This window comes from Desmodus rotundus, chromosome 4 (genome assembly GCF_022682495.2).
Source record: "Desmodus rotundus isolate HL8 chromosome 4, HLdesRot8A.1, whole genome shotgun sequence".
Lineage (NCBI taxonomy): Eukaryota > Metazoa > Chordata > Mammalia > Chiroptera > Phyllostomidae > Desmodus > Desmodus rotundus.
The window spans coordinates 130,621,194-130,639,808 of record NC_071390.1 but is presented as its reverse complement, the minus strand read 5'-3'; the positions used below and the strand labels follow the sequence as shown (position 1 = coordinate 130,639,808).

The 18,615-nt window shown below is 39.1% G+C and overlaps 1 protein-coding gene and 1 non-coding gene across 6 annotated transcripts in view; both read left to right on the top strand.

Moving 5' to 3' along the window:
- CCDC158 (coiled-coil domain containing 158) overlaps positions 1 to 18,615 on the top strand; it is a 64,006-nt gene that overhangs the window by 22,714 nt on the left and 22,677 nt on the right. For all 5 annotated transcript variants that reach the window (XM_045185032.2, XM_045185040.3, XM_045185060.2 and 2 more), the window contains exons 10-14: positions 5,722 to 5,841; positions 7,641 to 7,838; positions 8,675 to 9,157; positions 15,234 to 15,423; positions 17,211 to 17,363. In XM_045185032.2, coding sequence (XP_045040967.2) covers positions 5,722 to 5,841; positions 7,641 to 7,838; positions 8,675 to 9,157; positions 15,234 to 15,423; positions 17,211 to 17,363 — 1,144 coding nt within the window. The remainder of the gene's footprint in view (positions 1 to 5,721; positions 5,842 to 7,640; positions 7,839 to 8,674; positions 9,158 to 15,233; positions 15,424 to 17,210; positions 17,364 to 18,615) is intronic.
- LOC112296462 (U6 spliceosomal RNA) lies at positions 18,006 to 18,112 on the top strand. Its single transcript, XR_002973908.2, has one exon. It is a non-coding gene; the product is annotated as a U6 spliceosomal RNA (small nuclear RNA).

Here is an 18,615-nt window from a genome sequence, read left to right as displayed (position 1 = left end):
AAATTGTTTGCTCATATTAGTTCATTCTTAGAAAAAAAAAAAAGTTCCTGTGTACTTTTAAGTAAGTTTCTAAAAAATAAATTAAAGAATAAGGCCCTTTTAATTACTTTTACAAGGCTTAGCTTTAGCAAATACTACAGTACCAGCTGCTCTCCTCCCACCACCCAGTACTTTAGGGGCTACCTGCTGTACTTCAACTCCTGCTTATTCCTCATTGTGCTCTTGGAAAACTGAATTAGGAAGCTAAATCTTCACCTCTCATCACACAATTCCTCTTAAAACCAGATACTCATTAATATTTTATATTCTGTTTCCTCTCACTTTACATAGCTAAAGAGAAGTATTCATTATCATTACGAACCATTTTTCCAGAACTTAGGCTTTTCTTAGTTTCAAGCATTTATAAAACTGTAGCGACCCTACAGAACAAGCAAAGAGCTACCCATTCAGAGGACCTTGTATTCTTTTTTCCTGTGAGAATTTGTATCTGCTATCCCACTGGCCTGTTCTGTGAATTCCACCTTTATCTCCAAAGTGTCCCAGTTCGGAAGATAAATTCCATATGTAGTCGTCCTACTTAGGAGAACCTACGGTTCTAACCATCACTTTTAGCCAATTTCTCACACCCTAGCTTATTGGGGGAAAAATAGAGGATAAGGAAGATACCAGATTTCCTTTATAAAATTACCCAGTTCCACAGGATAATACAAGAAAAAAAGCTCCTTATGGGAGGAGGCAACTTAGTGTTGCAGCACCGACTATCCCACAGTCTGACCTCCTTTGAGCACCCCCTCATTTAGTTATCACTGTCCCCCCAGTGCTGGCCACAGGAGGGCACTGTTTCTCCTAGGTTCTCTGGTTCAAGCTTGTAATACAAGATCTTGACCTTAAGTCCCTCTGGCACAGCTAAAATAAGAATGGAAAATTTAGACATGACTTTATTAAAGTCTCAACAATAAAGAGTACCATATATATAATGGTATATATGGTACTATATAATTTCTATATGAGTCTCATATATATGAGACTATATAATTTCAGTTATGAGATGTGGATCCTCTACAGCCGTGGCTTTCACACATTTTGATCACCACCCACAGTAAGAAATGTAGTTGAACTTATGATCTAGTACACACAACTGAAGCGATTTCACTAAACAACATTTACCCCATTACATATGCTGCTGGCTCTTTTCTGTTCTCCTCAGATGCTGATTCGATGCTCCCTAAATTGATTTCCTAATTCACTGGTGGGTTACAGTGTGAATAACACTACTCTACAAAATCTCTTTGCTTGGCTCTTAGCCTAAATTCTTGTGTCAAGGTCATTTCAACCCCTGCCACCTACCAGCAGCCTTAAGGACACTTTGACTGCTTAAGGTTAAACCCAAGAAACAAAAGCCCAGAGAGAAACCATTGTTCTCTTCTGCCCCTCTTATGCCTACTTTTCGTATTCTAGTTCCTCTTCCCGGAATGAGCTTTCCCCCTGAAGACTGATAGTGGGAATGTCCACCCCATCCTGGGCAGACCAAGCCTATACTAAAGGTCTTGCCTCAGCCTGCAGGATGGTCGTGATTTCAGGACAGCATGGGCTGGAAGGATGCTTTATTGCTCAGATCCAGAGGAGGTCGGCTCCTTGGCAGAACGAACCGCTGACAGTCTGACAGCAAGAGAGGAAATGGGATAGTTGCGTGATTATCCAGTACAGTGACTGATATTCATCACCACTCGAATCATTTTGAAAAGATTAAATATTCATTGTTCATTGACAAATGAAACTCTTTGAAAAGTCGTGAAGTACTAAAAACTAATCTGTTTCTCTTATATGATTTGAGGTTGCTGTAGCTTTCCATTGTAATGTTTCTTGGAGAAATTATCCCTTCATAAGCTGTCACCCATTGTTTGCTAATTTGCATATGGTGTGATACATAGCGTCATGCTGATGAACTCCCAGTTGGGCATGGTGGAAAATTTTAACAAAAACTGAAATATACATCTGAATAATACAGAAATAGTTTTTAAGTTTTTGCAAGCATCTCTTTGGCATTGTAGAAGCATAAACATCCAGACGAATGACCTCAAACTTTCTGTATGAGTCGTTTGAGGTCACATAGATACAAATATAATATTAGAATTATTGTCTTATTTTGCTGTGATGTAAAGAGTGCATCTTAAATAGTCAACATTTAATAGAAATAAAGGGGCATATATGATTAATTTTAATTCAGATCACTGAGATTTATAATATAGCATATTGAACCTAATTGAGTTGGCACCTAATTGATGAGTAACTAGGGTCTCTTAATAGTAACTCCCTTTAGTCAGGAAACACTGAGGGATGATCACCCTGCCGTGTTAATTGAGATTGGAATATATTCTGGCCTGAAAGGCATTAGTACATGGCATAACTGAGTGAGGCAGATCAAGCAACTTAGCAATGGGAATCAAAGAAAATAATTCACAAAAGCTGTGATTGAAAGTGAGATTTGTCAGAAAAGAAACTTATAAAGGTATGCTGATATTACTTATCAACAAGCTTTATGAGAGGCAGTGTTAGTACTTTTTCCTGAGGCCATATTTCTTCAGAAAAAAAAGTGTTTATTATTTAAAAAATTAATGACATGACAGGTCTGAACAAAACTTTTCCAACTAGAATGGCTTAATTATGAGAACTTGTTGAGGAGGGCAGTGTTTCCTTCAGATTCACAAAAGTATTTTCAGATTAATAAAAATAGAAATTGTGTTTTGAAGAAAATGTTAGATATAGCTTTTGTAGCTTACAAAAGTGTTTTACTCTGTAATGCTTTTTTTCTATTCTTCTCTTTCCGTTTTAGGAGAACCTCCAGAATTCCCCTTTACGAATTTGGACCAGTAGAAGCTGTCATTATTGGCTCTGTAGATTTGGCTTTACTCTTAACTTTCGCTTTTTGACAACAAAAATATCTCATGATCCTTATTATTAGTTGATTTTTCCTACTTTGAAACCATTTGGGGCTGAATTTCATACTCAAACAGTGAAGATTTAGTAGCACTGGCTGGAGCTGCATACTGTGCGGGAAGATTCTGTGCAAACCTCTTTGCATAGTTCTGCCAATGCACCTCGTGCTGACCTGCAGTGTCCCTTATAGTCCCCTGTCTGTGTCTTTATGAGCACAGAAAACAAAAGATCCGATTTGGTATGATTCGTAGTATCTCTAATCTTATGTTACTATAAGATTACAGTGAGATTTCAGTACTTATTTGTCTGGTGATCCAAAACAAAAAGATTCATAGGTGGTGAAAGGGAAAACCCGTGCTGCTATTTAAAAAGAAAAGAAATAAAAAACCTTCGGTACATCTCAGATGTCAGTATCTATTATGGATATTTTAAAAGGCTTTTCTTTTATAGTGTTTTTTACAGCTGTTTGTATCAGCTCAGCTGCTACTTCAATGGTTTTCCCTTTCACTCTCCATTTATCTTTCTGACTGATTGATTGATGTAAATATTTTTACTCTAAAAAGTGAAAGGTAAAAGCAGAGCTATAGCAGCTGAGTCAGTACTGACAACTACCAAACAAACGTTCCTTCAGGGGCCTGGAGGGACTTCTGACACTTACACTTAGATGGAAGGATAGGACTTGGCTCTTTTCATTTTTCCTTTTTAAAAATTTGGTCTCATCAATTTTACCATCAAGTCTGATTTTATCAAATGGTCATCTAGAATTTTTTAAAAAATGAAAACAGACATAAAGTAACAAGTCTTAAGTTTTCAAGGCACTTACACAAATACTTTGCTCGGTGATAGAAACGGTTCGATGCTAGGCCAGCTAGGGAAGGGAAATGTTGTAGTCAATGAGTAACTTTTCAGATTGAAAGTGTTCCTATAAAATTTATAGCTCAAAATATGGTTTCTTTGATCATATTTTATTTCCAAAGGTAGGTGGACAATACAGAATTTGAGCTTTATTAATACAGTTCTTCTTGTGTAAAAAAAAAAAAGTACTAAGAAGCAGAATTGAAAGGAATTTGAAAAATCATCAAGTATCTTTTCAAATTATAGATGAAAAAAATCGAGGCTCAAAAAGGTTGTGTGACAGAACCTGGATCAGAACTTAAGATGTTTGCCTCTCAGCCTGATTAGATTGGCTTTCCGATCACGTTTCTCTACCCAGAGTAAAAGCCTGGTTTCTCCCTAAGTGTTCCTGATGTCTTCACTGAGTGTTGGCTTAGTCTTTCCCAGTAATAATAGAACTGAAGAGATTATATAAGATGATATAGTTCATTCAGTTTCCTAAGGAAGCCGTCTGTGCCACAGAGGTTGAGTTGTTGTGGGGCTTTTTTCTGTACGTGCCCCCGAAGGAGCTCACGGGCGAAAGTTCTCTGTAGGATTATTGTAGCCTGTGAACACATTGCACTCCGTAACCTCATGTTTCATGTGTAGCTAATTCTTGTTAAATACTTTTTTATACATAGCAGACAAAGTCAAAACAAAGTCAATTTTAAAATATATCTAATGGAAATATTAAAATTTGTTTTCCAACCCCTATAGGCTATGATACTACTCTGTAGGTAAACATGAAACTATTTGATAGTCCTATATTAGTATTTTCTTAAATACTATGTGTATGTATAGATAAAGAGATATATACAACTTCTTTGTATTCATACTTATTTATCAAAGACATAGTTGCATTATGTGTATATATATAATATGATTAATAAGCATGTGTAGAATTAATAAACGAAGATCTTAAATAAACCTAGTCTCAGTAAAAATAGCCATCAAGAAAAAGTTAGTCTTGCTCATCATTCTCTGAGAAGATTTAAACGTAGTTCATCATCCAAACCAATCAGTAAGTTTTATTCTTAACATAGAAGTTTTGGAAGCCTGTTGAGTAGATGCCTTAGAAGTAAGAAGGAATATGTAGTATTAGTGCAGACATGAAAGATGTATTACTGGAAAGTAGATGATGAAATAGTATCGTAGGTATCACATTAAAGATCAGTTAACAATACATAACGCTAAGTAGCAACATGTTCTCATGGTTTAATATCTCAGTATCTAAATAATGAATTTCTGCAGCTCACCTAAACTGTAAATGGAATTTCCATCCTCTGAGATCTTAACCTCTTAGCCTACACTGCACCTCCCGTGATGGGCCTTCCGGCAGGTCAAAGAAATGCAAAGAGCTGCACAGATCAAACTGCCCTGTCTGTGAGGAAAAAATACACCTAAAACAACCCTTTAAAATTGGTGCTTATCCCACTTAATAAAGAAAACGAGCATTGGAATATGTGTATATGAATATAACATATGTATGTAATATATAAAGTCAGCTGTTCAAAATAAAGCGACTATATAATAATGACAGCAACTAAAAACTTGTTGTTGCCATTCATTATTTTATATTCAAAACCTGTTACTATGGGAATCCTGATTTTCTGAAACAAAATAGTTCTGAGTATAATACATTTCATTTGTGTGGGCTCTTCAGAATGTATTTATGCCACATCAAGCTTCCTTAAATTCCAAATGATAGAACACATATTCACAGACGCTAAATCTTGAATATTTCATTTGGCTAAATTCTACATAGATCGATCTTAAGTTTAGAAACCTTTGCAGAACACATCACAATAAAGTTTTATTTTTGCTCCCCAAATACTTGTTTTCCAAAGACTGTATTTACTCTATATTACCCACTGACAGAGTGAGACTGTTTGATTTATGCCTCCCTTGTAGATAGAAGAGCTGGAGAAGCAGTTAGTTCTTGCCAACTCAGAGCTCACTGAAGCACGGACAGAGCGTGACCAGTTCAGTCAGGAATCTGGAAATTTGGACGATCAACTGCAAAAGCTGTTGGTAAGGTTGTGCTCTCGAATACAGATGACATTCATTCTGGGAAGTTTTTCACCAAAACATTTCACAAAACTAGTTTCATTTATAAAATTACAAATTTTACAGAATATTTGTATATACATACACAACAGAATGTCCTAGACAATTTTCAAGTTTGGGGTATGAAATATAATAGTCTATACTTATTTTTTCTCTTAATTAGAACTGTTACAGCTTAAAACTTAGTTGAAGCTAATCTTCAAAGAGCCATAGTCTTTGAACTAGATACTATATTCCCATAAGTTGAAGTAATGTTGAGTGTTCATTTCAGAGCAAAATGACATTTAAAACACATACAAGTTATGTATATAGAAAATTTAAGAAATAAAGAAAACAGAAGAAAAGAGAAAAAAACAGAATAAAAGAAAATTTGAATAGAAATTTAGGTTAAATTTTTTTAAAGAAAGAAAATACGATTCTGATCATCATGAACCAGCCTCTGCCCTCTGTTAGAGGTTCTGAAGGCTGAGACATTTAGGAAGAGGGAATGTTTGGTGCCCCTTTGTGTGACCTCAGTGGTACAGTAGAATACATTTCTCTCCCCCTAGCAAGCCCATTCTAGGGCACAGTGCTCTCTGCCGGTAGCGTCATCCTTTGTAGGCTGACAAGGGGCTTGAGGAGCATCCCCGAAGGTAGAGCCGGCATCCATTGTGCGAATTTGCAGACCTGGGGATAATCTTTCACTTCTTTCCCTCCTACTATGTGTTTCCCAGTGTCCTCATAACTAATTTGAAAATCTTGGAGATTAAATTCCTAAATTTCCTGAAATCCATCCCCTCCTTTTCATTTCACCACCACTATCCGCTTCATCCCAAAGCCTCTCATCACACGTGGAACATGCCAATGAACGTCTCCTTACTGGCGGTTTCTCTCCCCTTAGGTGCAGCCTGGAATTACTGCCACAGTCATCCGTCTGAAACACAGCTGTAATCCGGTCACTTTGACTCAAAAATTACTTTCCCCGTAAAGTCCGACTCCCTGCATGTCAAGACTGTTCTTGATCGGGCCCCAGTTTACCCTTCTAATCTCATCCCTACATATACTCAGTGCTCCAAGCAAATCATGCATGCCCCTTTCCAGGCCTTCCTTCCCAACCTCTGCATCTCCATGCTGTTGAAAGGTCCAGTTTAAGTGCCTTCTTGAAACATTTTGATCTCCATAGTGATTTCTGTCTGCTAGTTCTTAGGTCTGTCTTTAATGAAAAACCATTTCCAATTTTTGTGTCTCTCTTATCTTTCTCTTTGGGTGATAAATCCTTTAAGATCTCTCAGTCTCTGTTTCTTGTACTCTGTCGAGTTTCTGCTAAGAGTGGGTACGCACTACAGTATGTATTGAAGAGGGAGGTAATTCTATTTGCACTCCTTGTGCTACTCTCATCTCAGTGCCAGACACTATTGTGCATTTCTGAGTCAGTAAACCAAACTACTGTTGCTATTCCTTCAACCTTTGGAGCATTTATTTATTATAGGAGCGCACTTGATGTGAAACATAATACCTTTGTTAGAAAATTCAAAACTTGAAAATAGATGACTTTAAAAATCTACTGTATTTTCGTTTTCATTATGGATTACTTGGGGTCAGGTCCACTGAGATTTACTTGTAATGCGAAAAGTTACAAGCAAGCAAAATGTTAACTTATTTTTCTAGGAAGTATTCTTAAGCCATTAAAAAGGAATCAAATCATATAAAAACTCCAAAGATGATATAAGGAACATAGTTTTAATTATTTAATACTAAGGGGGAACACACCTCGCTTGTTGTAGGCTGACCTACACAAGAGGGAGAAGGAGCTGAGTCTGGAGAAGGAGCAGAATAAGCGTCTGTGGGACCGGGACACGGGCAACAGCATCACCATTGACCACCTGCGGCGGGAGCTCGACGACAGGAACATGGAGGTGCAGCGCCTGGAAGCCCTCCTCAAGGCCATGAAGAGCGAGTGTCAGGGCCAGATGGAGAGGCAGGTCAGGCGGGATGAGGTCGGCTTCCCCAGATGGTCTCTTGTGGGTGGGGAGGGGAATGAATTTTATGTCTTTTTGGTAAAGCTGTTTAAAAAATAAAATAAAAAACATCTATGGGCCTAAAATAGCTCTAATGTGGAGCTGTGAATTCTATGAGCAAGTTATAAAAACCTGTTATTTCAATATTTTTGACCACCTAACTAAATTGCAGGTGTTACGCTTTTTCTCATTTTTGTACATTGTTGACTAATGAAACCCATCCGTTGCCAACCTTTGCGTTTTCACCCAGAAATTGATACCCTAATAACTGCTTGTTTCAGAAAAGCATCAAACCATAGGGGGTTCTTAGGAATGGCAGGGTTGAAGGTGTCTAAGCATTGTTTCTGTGGTTTTGTTCTTACTTCACTTTTACAGAGCGAGACTGGTCCGTACACAGGATGGGTGCTCTCCGTTTCTGTGCGCCAATAGGGAAATGTGCAATTCGCTGTTCACAGCAGTGTCCCTTCAGCACTGAAAGGACAGGGTTCCACTGCCACTTACTGCCATAGAGACATAAAAAGCATCCCACAAAAGAGGAAGCTTCCCGAATAGGAAAGCAAACCGGAGGGAGCAGTTTGGAGGAGCATTATTATTAAATAAGGCCTCTTCACCTTGGTCTCATTAACACATGCCAGCCTATTGTCTACATGGAGTTCTGACAGCAAAACGATTTGAGTTGATCTAAGTAGATACTATCTAATGAATGACTTCATGTGTTCGAGCTAATTTGTTATATCTCTTCAGGTTGCCTCTACCTATCTTCCCAAATCTGTGAAATTCTTTTCTTCTTTAACAATCAGATGGCAGCAATTCAGGGAAAGAATGAAAGCCTAGAAAAAGTGTCCTCCTTGACGGCTCAGCTCGAATCCACCAAAGAGATGCTCCGCAAAGTAGTAGAAGAGTTGACAGCCAAGAAAATGACCCTGGAGAGCTCAGAGAGGACTGTGTCGGACTTGACAGCTTCCCTCCAGGAAAAAGAGCGAGCCATCGAGGCCACCAATGCAGAGATCACAAAGCTCCGCTCCCGGGTAGACTTGAAATTGCAGGAGCTGCAGCACCTGAAAAATGAAGGGGATCACCTGAGAAACGTGCAGACGGAATGTGACGCCCTCAAGCTACAGATGGCCGAAAAGGACAAGGTGATCGAGATTTTGCGACAGCAGATTGAGAACATGACGCAGCTGGTGGGCCAGCACGGACGGACAGCTGGTGCTATGCAAGTAGAAAAAGCTCAGCTCGAGAAGGAGATTAATGATAGGAGGCTGGAGCTGCAGGAGTTCAAGGTTGGTAAAGGGGTTTTTTGTGTGGTTTAGCTTCTGAAATATCTTTTCCTCATAAATCAGAACAGCCAAATTTACTGACAAAGGGTTTGTAAAGATGATCTGTGGACACTCTGAAATTATTTAAAAGTATTTGTGTCTATGTGTATATGTATGTTTTTATGAGAAAAGATCCATACTTTCATTAGGTTCCTGAAGGAGTGGACCAACAATGGTTCCGAATGAGCCATATAAAAGATAAAAAACCAGAAAATCCACAGCTGCTTCACGAAGCCTTTCCTGATCCTACAGTTTGAAGTTTTTTCTCCCTCTTCAGACAGAATTTTAACTGCATCTCTCACCACTCGGTCCACCCAGTAACTGAAAACACAGACTGTTTGCTGAGTCTTGGTCCTTTGTCTGTAAAACAAAACAGAAACAAAAACAAAAAACTCATAACAATCTTACTGGGTTATTCAAGGCTTAAATGAGAAATTTTATATCAAACACTTACCTTCGTTCCTGGCCTATAGAAGATATTTAGAAAATACTAGCTCCCTTTCCCCATTCTATTATCCACCTAAATCTTACCTCACTGTATTTGTACCCATTGTAACCTGAATCACATTCTGTATTGCACTGTGTGTGGGTTTAAATAGCCGTGCCTCCTCTTCCCTGTGAGACTGCAGACTTCTTCAAGCATAGGGTATGATGAATAGGGTATGCGTCCTATTCATCTTGGTACCCCTGCCCTGTATCTTCGAGTCTTTCACCTAGCAGATGCTCGGTACATAGTTATCAAAGTATTTTTTTTTTTAAGATTTTATTTATTTATTTTTAGAGAGAGGGGAAGGGAGGGAGAAAGAGAAGGAGAGAAACATCAATGTGTGGATGCCTCTCGCACACCCCCCACTGGGGACCTGGCCTGCAACCCAGACATGTGTCCTGACTGAGAATTGAACTGGAGACCTCTTGGCTCTCAGGCTGGTGCTCAATCCACTGAGCCCCACCAGCCACAGCTAGTTATCAAAATTTAAAACTATTGAAAGAATTTTTTTAAAGCTTTGATTTCCTAAGCTCTATGTCACCTGTATCACTGCCTTGGTAACTAAAAGGAGACAAATTACATGTAATTATTTTTTCTGTCAGTGTTTTCGAGATCTCATTGACATATAACACTGTATAAGTTTAAGGTCTACAACATAACGACTTGACTTACATATATTGCAATGATTATTACAATAAATTTAGTTAACATTTATCATCTAATATAGATACAAAAAAAGAAATAATGCTTTTCCTCTTGTGCTGAGAACTTGCAGGACCTACTCTCTTAGCAACTTTCAAATATACCATACAGCAGTGTTAACTATAGATAGCATGGTGTACATTATATCCCCAGTACTTACTTATCTTATAACTGGAAGTATACACTTTTGGACCACTTTTACTCAATTCTGCCCCCTATCCCTTGCCTCTGATAGCCACAAATCTCTCATAAACTTTGGATGCTTGAGTTTCCTCATTCTAAAAATAGGGCCAACTAAGATTATTACCTCTCTTATAGAGATACACAAGTTTATTGAATTTAAAGCTAAAATTTTCTAGTGTTAAATTTTTACTTAATTATAAGAAGTTTTTAATGGCTAAATTCACCATGAAAGAGATTTTTAAAGGCATCGTAATGGCCAGCCCTTACAATGAATACTTCAGAATTAGTGAAACAGAGTAGAAAGATGATTGTTCCACCTTCTTATTAAAGAAAAGGGGTGGATTTCTGATATTGTTAATAGTGTAAACAAATGGAAGAATCCTATTGAGTCTTACACTCTAAAAACTGAATCATTTTAATCTTCCAGAAACTTTATGAGGTGGGTATATTATTATCCCATTATAAAGATGAGGAAACTGAGACATGGAGACTTTTTTAAATTTTATTTTTATTGTTTATGCTGTTACAGTTGTTCTCACTTTCTCTCCCTCTCTCCCCTCCACCCAGCCCAACCCGCTCCCCTCCCCAGGCCGGTACCCATAATGTTGTCCACATCCATTCCTTGTGCATAAATGTTCTTTGGTTAATCCCTTCACCACCTTTCATCCGGTCCCCACCACCGCCTTTCCAGTAGCTGTCAGTTTGTTTTATGTATCTACACTTCTGTTACTGTTTTGTTCATTAGTGTATTATATTCATTAGATTCCACTAATTGAGATCATGTGGTATTTTTCTCTCACTGGCTGGCTTAATTCACTTAGCATAATTTTCTCCAGGTCCATCCATGCTTTTGCAAAATGTAAGAGTTTCCTGTTTTTTATTGCTGTACAATATTCCACTTTGTAAATGTGCCACAGCTTTTAATCCACTCATCTAGTAATGGACATTTAGGCTGTTTCCAAATCTTTATTGTAAATAGTGCTGCTTATAAACATAGGGGTGCATATATTTTTTGTATTGGTGTTTTGGAATTCTTGGGCTATATTCCCAGAAGTGGACTCGCTGAGTCAAAAGGAAGCTCCATTTTAAATTTTTTAAAGATACTCCATATTGTTTCCCACAGTGGCTACACCACTCTGCATTCCCACTGACAGTGCTCTAGGGTTCCCTTTTCTCCACATTCTTGCCAGCACTTGTTATTTGTTGATTTATTGATGGTAGCCATTCTGACAAATGTAAGGTGATATCTCTTCTAGGTTTTAATTTGCATTTCTCTGATAATTAGTGATGTTGAGCATTTTTTCATATGTTTACGGGCCCTCTGTATGTCCTCTTTGGAGAAGTGTTCATTCAGGCCTTTTGCCCATTTCTTAAGTGGGTTGTTTGTCTTCCTGGCATTGAGTTGCACTAGTTCTTTGTGTATTTTGGAGACTAAATCCTTGTCAGATGCATCATTGGGAAAATGTTCTCCCATACAGTGGGCTCCCTGTTCATCTTGCTGATGGTTTCTTAAGCTGGGCAGAAGCTTTTCAATTTGATGTAGTCCCATTTGTTTATTTTCTCCTTTGTTTCCAGTGCCCTAAGGGATGTACCAGCAAACATATTTTCCTGTTGGATATCTGAGGATTTACTACCTATGTTTTCTTCTAGGATTTTTATGGTTTCACAACTTACATTTAAGTCTTTTATCCATCTTGAATTTATTTTTTTTTGTATGGTGTAAATTGGTGATCCAGTTTCATTTTTTTGCATGTACCTGTCCAGTTTCCCCAGCACCGTTTATTGAAGAGACTCTTTACTCCATTGTGTGTGCTTCTGCCTCCTTTGCCAAATATCAGTTGCTCATAGAGATGTGTGAGACATGGAGACTTTAAATAACTTGTTGATGAGCAACACTGCCTTGGGATTGGATCGTAGGCAGTACATGAGTGGATGTTACAGGCACACCACAGAGATGTCGTGGGTTTGGCTCTAGACCACCACGGTGAAAAATCTCAATGAAGCAAGTTATAATCTTTTTGCTGATGGAGGGTCTTGTCTTCAATTTATAAAAAACTCAACATCTGAGGTGGAACCAAGATGGCGGCGTAGGTAGACACACTGCGCCTCCTCGCACAAGCAGAACCGTCAGAGAATCGAACAGCAAGGGGGACCAACACCAAGGAAATAGAAAATAAACATTCATCCAGACTGGTAGGAGGGGCGGAGACGGGCACCGGGGTGGAGAGGACTCGCGTGGCTGTGGCGGGACCGAGACTGGCGGAGTGTGGGACAAATGGCACAGGCAGTCCGAGCACTAGCAGACCCTGCGGCCCCACATTTGCACACAGATAAATCCAGAGGGCCGGACTCAGAGTGGCGGAGAACGGGGCAGGCAGAGCAGTGGGTAGCACCCCACGGCACCACATTTGCCCTCAGATAAACCCGACGAACAGTGGGGAGCGAAGCAGACCACGCAAACCAGGGCTCCAGCTCAGGGAAATAAAGCCTCAAACCTCTGATTGAAAACCATGGGGGTTAGGGCAGCAGCAGGAGAGACTCCCAGCCTCACAGGAGAGGTTGTTGGAGAGACCCACAGGGGCCTAGGGCGTGCACAGGCCCACCCACTCGGGAACCAGCACCAGAGTGGCCCAGTTTGATTGTGGGTATTGGAGTGAAAGATTGAAAGCCAGAAGAGAGTGAGGTGGGCGCCATTGCTCCCACTTGGCCCCTCCCCCACGTACAGCGTCACAGCGCAACGACCAGCATTACCCCGCCCAGGTGAACGCCTAAGGCTCCGCCCCTTAAAGTAACAGATGCGCCAAGACAAACAAACAAACAAACAAACAAACAAAAAATGGCCCAAATGACAGAACACTTCAAAGCTCCAGAAAAAATACAACTAAGCGATGAAGAGATAGCTAACCTATTGGAGGCACAGTTCAAAGCACTGGTTATCAATATGCTCACAGACTTGGTTGAATCTGTTCGAAAAACAGATGAAAAAATGAAGCCTATGCTAAGAGAAACAAAGGAAAATGTTCAGGGAACCAATAGTGATGAGAAGGAAACTGGGAGTCAAATCAACGGTGTAGACCAGAAAGAAGAAAGAAACATCCAACCAGAAAAGAATGAAGAAACAAGAACTTGGAAAAATGAGGAGAGGCTTAGGAACCTCCAAGACACCTTGAAACGTTCCAACATCCGAATTATAGGGGTGCCAGAAGGAGAAGAGGAAGAACAAAAAACTGAAAACTTATTTGAACAAATAATGAAGGAGAACTTCCCCGATCTGGCAAAGGAAATAGACTTCCGGGAAGTCCAGGAAGCTCAGAGAGTCCCAAAGAAGCTGGACCCAAGGAGGAACACACCAAGGCACATCACAATTACATTAGCCAAGATGAAACGCAAGGACCTACATCCAAGATTACTGTATCCAGAAAAGCTATCATTTAGAATGGAAGGGAAGATAAAGTGCTTCTCAGATAAGGTCAAGTTAAAGAAGCTCATCATCACCAAGCCCTTATTATATGAAATGTTAAAGGGAGTTACCTAAGAAAAAGAAGATCAAAAATAGGAACAGTAAAAATGACAGCAAACTCACAGTTATTAACGGCCACACATAAAACAAAAATGAGAGCAAACTAGGCAAACAACTAGAACATGAGGGTTGTCAATAAGGGAGTGGGAGGGGGAGAGGGGGGTAAAGGTACAGAGAATAAGTAGCATAGATGATAGGTGGAAAATAGACAGGGGGAGGGTAAAAATAGTGTAGGAAATGTAGAAGCCAAAGAACTTATAAGTATGACCCATGGACATGAACTATAGGGGGGGAATGTGGGAGGGAGGGGAGTGGGCAGGATGGAGTGGGGTGGGGGGGGAAATGGGACAACTGTAATAGCATAATCAATAAATATATTAAAAAAACCCACAACATCTATGAAGCACAATAAAGCAAACTGCAGTAAAATGAGGTATGCCTGATTATATTTAAGGCCCATAGGCCTTAATTTGAGGGGAACAATCTGATGATCAAAAAGGTAAATTTTTAAAAAATTTAAGTATAAGCACATTAAACAAATACACCTATGCTTTTATGTCTATACCTATATCAGTATTTGGAGGAATACACACCAAACAGTAGACATTCTTTTGGAAAAATAAAGTTTTTTTCAAATGTCATTTGTTTGGAAGCATCTAGTCTGCCTCTGTCCACTCAAAATATAATGTGAACCATGTGTATAATTTAAAAATTTCTGGTAGACCCATAAAAAGAAACAGGTGAAATTAATAACGTGTTTTATTTAATTCAGATCTAAAATATACAATCAATACAACAAATTGAGGTATTTTACATTTTTTTAATGGAAAGCTTTTGAAATCAGGTATGTTCTGCGCTTCCAGCACGTCTCCACTTAGGTCAGCCACACTGCAAGTACAAATAATCACGTACTTGGCCCAACCAAATGCTGAACTGACATGTAAGATTTAAAAAAAGGTTAAATATTGCTTTTGTTCTCCCCCTTACTTTGCTGATGCTTTATAATAAAATACAAATTTAATATCCTGGGATATAGTGAGAGACATTTACATAGATATAGATAGGATATTAAGACAACATGTTATAACTATATATGTACACATTTTTTTATTTCTTACTCTACCCATGGTATTTATCTCTGTATTTAGATTTTAAAAGATAAAAAAGATGCAAAGATACGAGAGCTCGAGGCCAGAGTGAGTGACCTGGAGCTGGAAAAGGTGAAGCTGGTGAACGCAGGCTCGGAGCGGCTCCGGGCAGTGAAGGACATCAAACAAGAGAGGGACCAATTGTTAAATGAGGTGAAAACTAGTAGGAATGAGTTAAACAGTCTTACAGGTATGTTACTTCAAATGCTGCTAAAAAAAAAATAGCTGCGTCAGTGAAGTCCAATGTAGAGACTTGTGAAAGAATAGTTCCTCATCCCATGTGACGCATATGGATTAATCGTGCTCCCCCAGGGGAGCTCTTTCATCACCCGATGATGCTTCTCCTTGAGGAGCTTTCATATCTTGCACTTTTTTACTGTTCCTTTTAGTCAGTCCTCAGAGTCCATGAAATTCTGAGTTTCCAAGAAAAGGGTAAGGGAAGTGGAAAACTTGAGTCCTTTGAGTCAAATACCTTGGTTAGAGCTTTAATGATGAAGCAACATGTGTCAATAGACTTATGCAAATTTCTTGGAAGGAAAAATTCAAAGCCTTAAATTTAAAAACGAAACACTTACTGTTTATAATTAGTATGGCACAGGCTTCGTTTGTGTCACAGATACAGATGTAGTCAATGGGTCCTGAGCACTTACTCAGCCAGGTGCTGAGCGAGGCCCTAGAAGCACAGCAGTGAGGCTCCGGGTGGGTGGTAGCCAGACTGCACAGGGCGGGTCACATGTGGCCCAGTGGGTGAGGCGCAGTGGATGTGTGCTGGGTGCAGGAGAAGGAGAGGGCGGAGAATCAGCCTCCTACAGTAGGTGTCCTCTGTACTCAGTTTGAAGGGGGAAAAGGAATTTGGCAGGTGAAAAAGAGGTGGAAGGGCTATCCACACAGAACACCGTAGACAAAACTGAAGGCATGAAATGACGTACTATGACCTCAGAAGTATTTGTTGGAGTAAAAGTGTGAAGGAATGAAGACCAAGAAATGAGGCAGAATAGGTAGGCTGAGCCAGGCAACGTGGAGCCAGCAAAAGATACTAAGTAAGAGATTGTTGTCATCAAATTTACGTTTTAGAAGAACAGTGTCAGCAAGTAAAGAGAGAAAGGCAAGACTAAAGGGACAGAGACCAACCCATTCAAGAGGATTTTGCAGGGTCTAGGAAATATGATGAGAACTTGAACTAAGGCAGTGGCAGTAAGAATTCAGAATGTTTTTGGAGGTTGAATCAACAGTACTTAGTGATTGAAGGGTTGTGTCTGGGTTTCAGGTTGTGAGTTTGAATTATTGGGAAAACAAGGATACCAACAAGTGAGATAGGGAAATGGGAAGGAGGGGCAGTTTGAGGGCAAGAGGGTGAGATGCAGTCAGTATGAGGTAGCTGGTTTGGGTGGCACCAGGGCATCCACACACAAATGTCTGGATAGACAGAGATCTCAGCAAAGAGGCCTTGGCTCTGTGTGCTTCCTGTATATGTGAGTCTATCTATCATATATAAATTAGATAGATAGATAGATAGATAGACAGACAGACAGATAAAGTGTGTGTGTGTTCTTGTGTATGAATGATGAATGCGTGCCAGCTATTTTGATAGTTACTGGAGTTAAAAAATCCAGTAAGACACATGACAGCCTCAGGTTACTTATTGTGTCAGGGACGTCTATCTCCCTTCAGATGGCGGTTAAATCTATTGTAGTGGATATGATAACCCAAGAAAAAGGTTTAAGATGAAATAGATGTAAGTCAATTACACAGACCGGAAAAAAACAATATTGGAGGATCCACTCAAGTAGATTTTTTAAAGAGTCAGATCCCTGATAATGTATATGAACATACATCTAATTTCTGTAACAAATGACAATGTAACTAAATGAAGTCTCTTCCAGCTCTAAAATTCTGTGATCATTAATTATGAATAAAATACATTTCATAATAATGGGACAGAAAAAAGTAACTCTTATTAATTATCATGTTGTACAGAAGACTATGAAGTCTTAAAAAGGAATTTCCGCAACAAAAGCGAAGAAATGGAAACTACTACAAATAAGCTGAAAATGCAATTAAAATCTGCACAGTCTGAACTAGAACAAACAAGAAATACATTAAAGTCAATGGAAGGCTCTGATGGTCACGGTATGCTGTTTTAGATTTTCTCTTTTGTGTTTAACTCCATTGACCTAGTTGTGTTAAAGCACACACCTGGATACATTGCCTGCTGTCTCTTCACAGTGCCACGTGATGTGAGAGAGATACAGCAATAGGTTGTCGATGATGGGTGTTGTGTAGCAGTAGTTCTGCTTGGGTTTTGGGGGGGGATTGTGGGAATGGCCATGTGCTTAATTTAATCCCTCGAATATCTAAATTTTCTTTCCCTGCAGTTATTTCAGTAATTTCTAACAATTCCATGTCTGTAAATGCCAATTAATTATTTTTAAGGATATGTTGATATAAATACAAGTCACCGATAATTTTCATTCAACCCCTTATGTTTCACATGTTCATTATCTACACGAGCTATATATCTGTGTCAGGTGTCAGTTCCTGGGGAGGGGACCTGGAAGCTAAACGGCTAGAATCAGGCATCTCTTCCCGCCTCTTGTGCCTGTTCCCTGTGTACCTTGCTGCCCATGTTAATTCAGAGAGAGAAGGTTATCGACTCTTTCATATCCATGTTTTTGGTATGGCTGTATTAGCTGCCTATAAGAATAAATATCTGAGTAAAGTCTACATTTTTCCATTTCTGAATATTTTTTAATGTCAAAAGATTTTTTGTGTGTGCTCGCTTTAGCAGCACATATACTAGAATTGAAATGATACAGAGAAGATTATCATGGCACCAGCACAAAGATGACATGCATACTTTTTAATTGTTACGTATTTTGTGTGTTTCTCCGAGGTTCCACTCTTTCCTTGCTGGTTCGCAATAAGACAGTGGTAGGAGGTCACTTACTCAGGAGGCCCAGTTGGGGCCTGTCCCCTCTCCGCAAATAGAATCCCTTCCTCATTGCCCTCCCAGCATCTCCACAACTTCCCCAGTCCCATTACAATTACTAAGCCAACTAGGTAATCTTGTATTGTCATTCAAATGCTTATTTTCATTGATTAAATTATCTCAATATATAAAAGATTGTATAAGAAAATTACCTTTGAAGGCCAACCATGATCTACTTAATCAGACCAGAGTTCTTCAGAATGGTGAACAAGTGATGTCAGACTTTTTATCTATTGATATATCAATGTACTGTGCTCTGTTAACCCTGTTTTTGACAGTTTAGCTATAGGAACTATATCTGGTTAGCAAGTTTGCTTTTAAAGAATGGTACTCTTCTTTTTAACCTCTAAGCTATAATTGGACCTCACTCAAAGCAGTAGCATTTCAAAACTC